The 11,362-nt window shown below is 34.7% G+C and overlaps 1 protein-coding gene across 1 annotated transcript; it reads left to right on the forward strand.

Annotated features, from left to right (window-relative positions):
• Positions 1 to 882: 882 nt before the first annotated feature.
• dmpd (F-box protein dampened) lies at positions 883 to 11,256 on the forward strand (the record flags this gene model as incomplete). The annotated part of the gene is made up of 6 exons (XM_088229743.1): positions 883 to 999; positions 1,332 to 1,665; positions 6,139 to 6,387; positions 8,082 to 8,277; positions 9,878 to 10,088; positions 10,926 to 11,256. Coding segments are annotated over exons 2-6 (1,293 nt in total), but the record flags the coding sequence as incomplete, so codon positions are not given.
• Positions 11,257 to 11,362: the final 106 nt, after the last annotated feature.

An 11,362-nucleotide genomic window follows, 5' to 3' on the forward strand; every position in this document is an offset into this window, starting at 1 on the left:
TTCTTAAAATCCCTTAGACTTTTATGGCTTTTCCCACCAAGCGCGCAAATGATTACATTCTTTTCTGGGTTATTTGCCCCGATTATGCTACAATGCGATCCGAAACGTCGACAAAAAGTGCGAATGACTTACGCCACAATAACCTAAAAAAATCCATATTCATCTGGCGTGAATTCTAAAACAATTTAATACACAACTATGAATTTTTTTTCACAAAAACTAAATGTAGTGACTGCGCGAGCCATTATTTTTTAAAATAAAGTTGTATCTTTTACATAGGTAAAATTATTTAAAATGAAATGAACAAGGGCCAACATTGCGCAAACGAAAAATGTTAAAAAAAACATTAAAAAAATATAAGCCGTAAATAAATGTAAAACAAGAGAATAAAATAATTGTAAAATAATAACTAAAAAATAATAACTTTTAACACATGTTTCATTATTATATTTCAACACAGATTAAAAAAAATCTCACTTATGTAATCAATAATTTGTTAAAAAAATCTTCGGAGATTATCTTTAAGATATGTAGTTAATATTTTATGTTGTTTTACAACGTGGATTTTGGGGATTTGAGAGCGGATAAACAGATATTTTCTCAGTTGTGTTTTTTACTTCCAATGGCAATGTTTTTGAACGAAATATATTTTTTAGAATAAAAATTTGGTGTCAGGACTGTCATCTATCGACGATTGAGCAAAACAAATTATCCTAAATCTGAATGTTGCAGATTTCTTAGCAAAGTGTCGCCACTAGCTGGGCCTTGTCTATGGTACGCCGTCAGCAAAACTCTAGGGCGATCTCTGGAAGGCCGCCGTTTGGCATATTATACGGGCCCGGAGTATATTATATACCTACTGTCTGGCGTATCTTTCAATTCAATGAGAATTCTTTGTACGCGGGTTCATGAATGTATGGCGATCGTATCAACTTTTTAACGAATTTTTCGTCTGCGAATCAGCATATCGACGCAAAAAGGATGTCTGCGGATTATTAAGTCAGTGAAATTTTACTAATAAACCGTTTATTTGATATATTATGGCGTAAATTTGTGAAAAAAACTACTGGTACGGTTGAGGCGATTCTAGAGTAGCGACCATTTTAGATTCGACTCCATCGCATAGCATTAAAAATAATTGTTTATCTCTCGCTGTAGGATTTTTTTATTATTTTTATTGTGAAATAAACATGATTAAAAAACTACGCGGCATTTTAGTTCCGTATTCAGTTAATCTGGAAATTGGTCTTCGAAGGACTTTTTATCAAAACTGAAAGCGGAATGATACGATTCGATGTGTTTGACATGGGTTTTTTTGCATTGTTTTTCAGATTTTTAAAAATTAGTTACGGGACAAAAATGGTGTCCACGAGGCAGATGAGCATTGTCGGCGGTGGGGGAGGCAGTGCTGATGGAGCAGGACCCAGTAACGAGGCTGCGACTTCCCGCACCACTCGCCACAGCGGCGTCCTGCCTGCCTTGCCCCCTTTGCACTCTCCCCAGCATCTCCCTTTCCACTGGTCTGGGCTGCCAGTCTTCTCCAAGGGCAACAGCACACCCAACCAGACCCGCGTATTTACCACTGGCCTTCTGGACTTGCCCCCGGAGCTCCTAGAGAAGATCTTTAGCTATTTAAAATTCAAATCGGTGGCCCATCAGAGATTGGTGAGTAATTTCAATAAATGATATACTTGAAACGTTGTAAGTAAGATGTAATCACGAATGCTATTAATCCTCTAGTCCAGGAAGTAGCAGACTTCGCACAAATCGAGTGCTGGTAAAATTAATCCTAAGGAAACCAGGCATTTTAATCTGTTCATTAAATCTTTTTTACGCATAACCTGTTTGAAATATCTCCTTAAGTGTACTTAATTTATTTACAGAACTTATTTGGAATATATGGACTGCGATAAAAGCAAGATCTACTTGCGTAATGCAATAGAAAATCCAAATGTACATACTTACATACACGTAATATTTACAAGAAAATGAAGCTCTTGAGCTGTTTTTGTCAATTGATCTTCGTCATCATTAATCAACTCTTTATTAAATGTGCCTTTATTGAAATACTTACAAGGCGGCTGAGGCATTGAAAATAACAGTAAAATAGTACCTATCAATAATAATATGATCCACATTTTATTGTTTTTTCATTGTCTTACAACATTTTAAATTCTTCATCACTACAACTAGTATGGGCAATAATTTTTGTAACTAAAAGAGATCATAATATTTATTCAACACTTTCAACCCGGGTGTTCATTAAAATATACATGAATTTTAAGATTTTTTTTACTCTTGTACTTACCAACCGAAATTCAAAAGCCACGAGTTTATTTTTTAATTACTGGAACCCCCAAGTATGTTTTTTTTTGTATGCATCGGTAATCAGCATTACGCAGAAAAGTTCGTTTTTAACTTTTACAGCTGGCTTCTGGTGGGTTTGTTTGCTTTGGAGCGAATTCCTGTCCTTATAAATGATATGTAAGGCAAGTCTTAAACATATTTCAGTAAAATCAAATTAATTTGATTGAATAAACATATATTGAAATATAATAACACATTTTTAATTCGTTTTCTCGATTGATTATCAATTTGAGACGCATTCCGTCTAAAAAATGAACGTTAAATAATCTCTAAAGTATAAAAAAAACATTTTTTAAATACCAAAAATTTTCAAATAACTCCTTGATCACCGGATAAAAATGTTTTTTCTCAGTCAATTATCAGTTTGAGACCCATTGCTTACAAAAAATGAACGTTAAATAGTCTCTTAAAGTATAAAAAAACATTTTTTAAATCCCAAAAATTTTCAAATAACTCCTTGAACACCGGATAAAAAATGTTTTTTTTTATATCCACATGAATTCATTCAGGTTTACAAGAGTTAAAAAGGTGTTTCTACACTAGAATACTTAATAGTCCCTGCACTGGCACCTGAAATGTAAAAATCATCATCTTACCCTTGTGAAACAAAAAATATCAAGATACCCTATGGTTGGTCTGCCAATGCAGTGCCCTATGCACTTATAGGTGCAGAACGGAATGAATGATTAAAAAAAGATATAAAAACTTTTTTACTTCAACCTCAAGGTTCCAAAATAGCCACTTTCAACAACAAACATGCCTTGTCATTTTAATGTTAGCAGTCACTATAAATCTTTACCAATATCACTTATCAATTTATACATTTGCTGTAAATAAAATAATTGGAATTTAAATCTTTTCATGGAATTTTTTCCAAAATGTTCATAATCATTATAACACCAATCGCACTATGCAACGAACAATTAAGATAACATAGTGCTTCCGTAGGCAAAATGATAGTCTTATGCTTCAATTCAGGGCAGCTTTAAGTGAAATAATGAAATAATTCATTTAAATTTGAAGGTAGATTCGAGTAGAGGTTGCCATGTTTGCAACAAACCCCGTAATTTGAAAGTCAGAATCTCACAAATAAAGCCGTATTTTGAACTGGCAATGTTATAATTATTGTAAGCAATAGGCTCTTTTCAAGTTTTTTAAAATTATTTTAATTTTTAAATGAGCAAAAAATTACAATGGTAATGGTATTAATATTTTTTTCGTGCTACGTTGGATAAATTTTTTACAAGTGTTTAAAATATGTATATTTTTAATCACCTGAAAACGAGACGTTTCGTGCTCTGTGGAAACGCACGAATGATGTTTTAGCTCCAAACTTGCACGCAATGTTTGTTAAAAGCGCAGTAGGCGGTCATAACGCGTGATGCCAACTGCAAGCCGTTTTGTTTATGCTCATTTTTAAACCTGAAAATTATAAATGGAAACATGTTTTGAATACATTGATAGTTATAATTAGAATCATAAAATCCGCTTCAAATATATATTATATTTTCGACTTTATTCCCGACTTCTGAAAAAACCCTATTGTAATCTGAATATGTTTCAATAAATATCTCACTTTTTAAGATTTTAGATTTTGCCAGGTTTGCAAGCCATAATATATCAAAAAGTGATATTTATTTCATACAAATACTCATGGGAAATAGGCGTTAAAAATACAGTTTAATTGGGTAGTTAATTATGCATGTAATATTCATTAAACAAGAAAAATTATTTAAGATAAAACAGAAATCACTCTCTATTGGAATATCATCAAATGATGACCAATGCCTTCCAAACCCAATTCAAATCCATATGTCTGGCTCAAGGTGTTGGTTAAAATATTTAAAGGGGAATACATGGTTTGTGGCCTTTTCATTACATAGCCGATTTCCAAGTTTGGACTGAACCAAACCGAAAAATGAAAAGTATGTTTTTAGAGCTGCTGTTGCTGTACGTGAATACCCTGCTCCCGGTGAATTTCCATTCCGGTCCACAAAAAACGTGGTATATTTCAGTAAAATTGAACATGGGGAAACGCAGGAATGTCTTTAAAAAAAGACACCATATACCCTGCAAATAAATATTTCAAATTAAATAGGGCAAGAATCAAATGTGAGACTTCATGCATAATTAAAATAAAAGTTCTTATGTATCAAAATTACCGTAATTCACAGTAGCAATAATGCTCATAATTTCGGTAATTTTCCATACCGTACTTTTATTATCAATGTTACAGTTACAATTTTATCTCTCGATATATAAATCAGCCAAAGTCTAGGACAAAATTAATTAATAAATAAACACTGCCAAAGCAATTATTATGTGTGCTGCTTATGTATTTAATCTCACATCTTTTCACATGGCTCATTTGATAACTAATAATTTATTAATTGGTAAATTACTGGTACAAATTTAATTGCGCTCTTCTGTATGATATAATTTTATCATAATGTGCTAAATATTACTTTGACCCAATATTTACATTTAATTTAATAAAAATCATGTTTGCAAAAAGTCAATTTTGTCCTATAAATGTGACTATCCCATCTCTGTTTACAATCAATTTCTTTTTATGTTCCCAACTGTGTCACCAGAAGTCAAAATTTGCCATTTATGAAATCTTCCAAGAGCAACTTTAATTTTTTATGACCGAACATCCAGAATGTGTAGATTAGTCAATTCGTCACACAACTTGGAATTCTTTGGAATAGATCTTCCCACTTTCCGTAGATCTCTTCGCCATTAACTCATTGTCGGATGCAGATGGATTGGCATGGCTTAGCTCAAAATCTTGTATGTGATTATGTTCTTAAATATATTGTATGCCATTGCCCTTATTTGTTTTTGCTACATAGTTTTATGTTCTTTTTGTTCAGTTTCTAATACATGTGTTTCATCATATAACTGTTGTTATTTGCTTAGGCCGCGTATGTAATAAATAAATAAATTAAGTAACCTTTTTACTACTTCGGTACATATTTTCAATGTGGCTTAAAAATTAAACATACTCAATTCATGGACACAAACAATTATTAATAGATAAAACACTTCTGACAATGTAAATAATGAGGTATTGAATTTGTGCATTATTTTAATAAAGAAACACCTTTCCTAAACTTTTGTTTGGACAATACAGACATATTCTTACATCGCAGTGGGTTCAAAATCTTTAAAAAAATAAATTTTTAGAGGTATATTATATACCTTAGATTAAAACCTTAACCCTTCACCATGTCCTTGACTAGCCAGCAGCACTTGTCATCTAATAACTCAATGGCCTCTCTACAAACAAAGCCGAAATGACAAAACTGCAAAAGTATTTGGTGTGAGGTTCAAAACTGTTATTAGTTTTACCAAGTCAGCTTCATATTATAATTTAAATCTGGTCTCATTGTGCAATTGTGTATTGGCTGCGTTAAACTTACCTTCGTGTATTTCCCAAAACTGGTTGAAATGAAATATGTAACTTTGAATATTATTGTATCTCTGATTTTCTTACAAAAACCTTCTTCGACACTATACCGAAGTGAGATTCGGTTTTCTCCATTGGCCCCTGTCTTTGACCATCCTCTGATCCTCCTTACCCTACTCCAGTTTTATTTTATACAATCTAACCACTCTTTTTTGGTGGCCTCTGGGCTGTTTCACTCGGCTCATACTTTAGATCGGGCATTCTTTCAACATTTCCTGCCCATCGCAGCCTTTGCGACTTACAGAAGTGTAAAATTGTTTCAATGACATGCGCTCTTTAATTGTCAATTTCTTCCTCAGGTTTGCCGCCAGCTGAACAATGTATGCAGCTCCTACCTGAACTCATCTTTCTCACGCCTTCTGGGACAGATGCTTGTTCGTTATCAGGTGATCAAGTCTAAAATGCCACGAAGGGAGTCCGCACGACGCAGCCACCCCTTGGCTTGTGAATCGGACATTATTGAAACTCTCCATATGCGTCTTGCCTTATTGCAAATGACTTTTGGCAAGCATATTGAGAGAAAGTACTGCTGCTTCTTCCCGGGAGAGGTAACCATACCAGATTTATTTATTTCAGAAAGACAGTGTAAATCACAAAAAAAAATAGGAGTACTGCGTAATATTTTCTATTAATAACCATTCTGAAGTTTTAATTATTAAAGTAAGTAGTGAATAAGATTACCATACCGTCGATAAGAAACAATTCCACCTAAGCTACATACAGTGCATAAATATTATTTTTGTGAAATTCGATAGAGGATTGAATTTTGCCTGTGTCTGTTTATTCTTATTCTTTAAAGTGCGAGTCAGTGCTATATAAGCTCCTGACGTCACTGCGACCTGTGAAGATCTATTGTGATGGGTCCCTGTGAATAGTTCTCATCCTCCAAGCCCAGGTTGAGTCTGGCTACTGTGCGGAAGGCAAGAGTTCTTATTTTGCTAAATTTCCCCTCCAAGCCCAGATCTGTAAAGTATCGGGCTATTAGGTAGAAAGCGAGCTCTTTAACATCCTCAGGTTTAACCGGTGGTCCCCCGAGGATGCAATTTCTTTTATGACATAATGCATCACATCTATGTCTCTTGATTAAGTTAGTAATATTTCCACTAAGTGACACATACGGCGGCAAATAAGCAATACCAGCCAACTGACATTGATTAAATTTGAATGAAATACCACCCTTCTCCAACCAATCTCAAAGAAAAACTTAAAGGGAAATCTTACACTTGGTATCAATGTCAAGTTTTAATACTAAAAATACATATCGTATTGCATCAGCAATATCTGTTAAGTGAACTTTCTTTTTCAACCCTTTTCTTGGCAATGTATCCTATAGAATTTTACTAGAACTAAAACACGAGTAAAACAGCATCACAATTTATAATAAACTTTGATTTAAACAAAAAAAGTTAAAAAAACATTCAGATTCTTAAGCCTTTTCAACCATCATCTGTAGATTAGAGAATAACTTTTTGTTATTTTCAAGTTTAAAATGCAGAAATTATCGCAGTTAGCTATATTTTATATGTGAATAAAACACTTAAGTCCACGTTTGTCATAAAAATGTTAAAATAAAATTGTCTTTGTTGTAAAAACATCAGATACTCAATTTAAATTTTTACTTATACTGTCAAAATAATCCATATTTTACATTGAAAGTTCTTTATAGATTAAATTTATCTCATTTGGTTCAAAAGTTGTCACATTTTGGAAAACGCACAATCACGAAATCATATTTCCTGAACATTTTGTCAGATGTGGTTTATCCCACATTTAATGTGTAAAAATATTTTTTCGCTCGGCCAAGATAAGGGTTTAAATTTTTTTTCAATTTCTCATTTAAATTTAGCAATTTTGTTTAACTAATTATACTTGAATATTTAAAAGACGCAATTATGTAATTTTTCTTTTGTTATAAATAAAAAAAATTGCAAGAAAAAATCCATCAAAACTTACATTGTTTTATTGATCTCTCGAACAATTTTTGAAAGCTTAACAGATATTGCCAGAGCAATGAGATAGAAGTAATAAGTCAAATCTTTGTGTCAAGTAGTATTTCGTGTTTGTGGAGGGGAGGTATGGTGATTGTGTAGCTCAGAACCCGGTAATAAAATAAAATAAAGGATGAGTGGTTTAAAATAATAGTTTATTTGAATAATCACAAAGTTAGTGCTTCAAATATAAATATTATATCTGTTAAGATGACTAAATTGCCTCAGAATACATAGTTTTTATCATATTTCAGATCCTGGATGAGGTTTATAGTATTTTGGAGTACTTAAGAGTGACCACGAAGCTAGCGCGACCATACAAGGTAACAGATGAACTGTTTGACCTCAGTACAATGGCTATGGAGTATTTCAAGGAACATATGGAGCCGAATTTGCCTGAAATCACCTACTTTGGAACCGAATTCTTTGATATCACTAGCGCATTTTCTCGTAAGTCTTTAAAGCTCTACCGTCAATGCTTCTTTTTAACAAAGCCTTCAATTAATCAGTGTCAAACATCAAATATATGTTATTTAAAAATAACATATGGCGCTTAGTGCCTTTCACATAAAATAGTTTGCAAAATAGTTGGATTTAATTAGTCAACAACGGTAAAGTTTGGAAGTTTAAAAATAATTTTAGCAAATCGATAATAAACAAATATAGAAAATAACATCAACAATATTGTGTAAGTATAGTAAAACATATAGTAAAAAAACATAGTCATAAAAAATGCGGTAAAAGACGTAGTAAAAATGTATTTGTAACGTACGTGTTTTGCTGGTTCGTCTGCCGCAGTCAGGCTTCCCGGCGTAAACGAGAAGCCTCCCTCCCAGACAGAGTCGGAAGGTAGGGGCACAACTGTGCCGATCGCAAGTCAACCTCAATAGCCCTGAAAAGGACTTTCCACCCGGTCCAAGTGGTGTAGAGAGGCGAAGGCGGTCAGCTGGCAGAGCGAAGCGAAGTGCAGGAGGGCGAACAGGATGGAGAACTTAATAAAATACTTGTGAACTGCTCAGAGTTAGGAACTCAACTGATTTATTGTGATGAAATACACGCCTTATAAAGCGATGCGCGTTGGGCTCTGTGAGTCAGCTGTCCCACCCGCTCCGGCTGGCTTGGAGCGGTGGGGTGGCTTACCCTCACCACATGCCGGCCGCAGGTCACGTAAATACGGGCGCCTAGCGCCCGTACCGGCTATTTCGCTGGCAGCCGCAACGTGATAATTACAATATAGTGGCCCTTTCTAGGGCTTAATTACATTTAATATTATTTTACTTTGAATAAGTATTCTAAGGCTATATTTTGCCCCGGTATTACTGAGGCCAGGCTCGAAAGTGAATTTATCTTTATTGGGAGCCTAGCACTCAGTCATACAAATACCGGGGATTCTAGCTAGTTTATACATATTTTATTATATTTTATTCATTTACATTGTACGTGTCCGGAACAGTATTTAAAAATATAAAGTTAAAAAAACAGTAAAAAAGCATAGTAAAAAGTGTAGTGTTTTACCCTCAGGATGCAATATATTTGTATGGAAGCAGGGAGCTACAGCATTTTGAAATATTCCCAAAGTTTTATTGAATTACCGTGAAAAATTCATTTCTTTGAAATAGTTTTAATGCATTAAGAGTATTTTTCAACTAATTTTATCTGGGATACTGAAATATTTTTTTTAATAAAATATCTGTAACAGGCACAGGAGCATGATGGAAAAAGCGTTTTCACACGTTTTATTTCTCATGGTATTGGAAAATTTTCAATATGAGATTTCAATGACAAACTATCAGTTAATAGTTTATTAAGATAAATATTGTTTAATATTGTATGTTTTATACTGTAAAATAATATTGTAATAACAGTGTATTTCCTTGAATAATGACTATTTAAAAATAAAAATCATTTAAAAACACTATACCTTAGATATTTACCTAACTATCCTTACAGAATCAACAATTCAATCATCAATAATAATCTTGCTTCTGTTGGAATGATGCGAAGAGATGTTTCTATTATCTGACCCCTAATTATTTTTCTCCGTCTCCAGCTGGTGACGCTAACAAGTCCTACCTCTGCCTGGACTCTCCACCGGCTGCGGGAGGAGGGGGCGCTGGCAGCTCGGGGGCCGGAGGACTCGGAGGGGGCAGCGGGGACATGGGTATGCCGGAGGAGGAGCGCCTGCCTCCCTCCCCTCCGCCCCCGCAGTCTAACATGGTGCTGCGCAAGCGGATACACAGAATCAAACAAGGGATGAAAAGGTTCTTAATTTATTCACTTTGGAATTAGCTACCTCTTGGTGTAAAAAATACACCTTTCTTGGCCACTTACGAAGCATCTGAAATATTATTATATATTAGTGCCCAAACCTCATTTTTATCCCTTCTAAATCCTTTTCTGTCTCCTTTCAAACTCACTACCTGATCCCTTATTCCTCATCATTTAAGTTGATATAGTGCAAGTTTTATCTGCCCACTGAAAAAAACAGTTATTTGAAATGAATTATGTGTATTTATGTATATATATTTTTTTAAGTACAAGCTTTGACCAGTCTGTTTATTGGCTGGCTTAAAGTTATTGCTTTTAGCAATAAGTCCACCAAAGTACATATATTTTTATACTTGAAGATCAAAATTAAATTAATATGCGTGACTTAAATATCACTTCTTCTGCATTGTGTTGTACATTGCTGAGCTTCGTGGTCTCCAAAGATATCGGGCACTATTTGAATGATCTGCCTCCATTCCTCCCAGTCCTAAGCCAAGTTGAGGGCCATGTTTGTCTCCGTTAATTATTTTTCTTATTTTCCTTTTTAAATGTTGCAAGTATATGCAAATATATAATGTATTAGAATTGATGTATTTAATACTACGAGAGAGCTTGATTATGGTGTGGCTGTTTATATTTATGACAATACAATAATGGCTTTTTATACATATGAAAATACAGAATGTGGCTCTCCCTGGCCTTATGAATGCCCACCCTTGATCTAGATACTTGGCAATCGGAATACCAATGCAGTACCTTGCACCATTAGGTGGCTGGTAAGGAAATGATGATATATTGTGATAACTGAAAGTTGTTAATTTAAATTCCAGATACAACAACCAGCTGTCCGCGCTGCGCAGCGATCTCCGCAGCTGCAAGCGTAAGACTGCCTGGCAACAGAAGCAGATTGCCGAGCAGCAGCGCCAGATGGCTGAACAGCAGAAGCAGACCCTGGAGTACGCCGCCCGCCTGGACGAGAACGACAAGAAGAACGAGGAGACGTGCCGCAAGTTCCAGACTCTCCTGCAGGAGCTGAACAAGTGCCGCACGGAGCTGCAGTACTGGAGGTCCAAGTCTCCGGCCACTACGCAGCCCTTGTGTGCCGAGTGCGGCATACCTGCCATCCCACTTCCCGGACCTCCCCATCTACCTTTACAACAGGTTTGTCTTCTTAATTCTTTACTTAATCACCACCAACAATTGAGAGAATCTACAAAAAAACATACATGGGATATTTCAATACAATAATTATTTTTTGAGTAAATAA

Source organism: Micrasema longulum, unplaced genomic scaffold, assembly GCF_059751315.1.
Source record: "Micrasema longulum isolate JH-2025_06_02 unplaced genomic scaffold, ASM5975131v1 h1tg000701l, whole genome shotgun sequence".
Lineage (NCBI taxonomy): Eukaryota > Metazoa > Arthropoda > Insecta > Trichoptera > Brachycentridae > Micrasema > Micrasema longulum.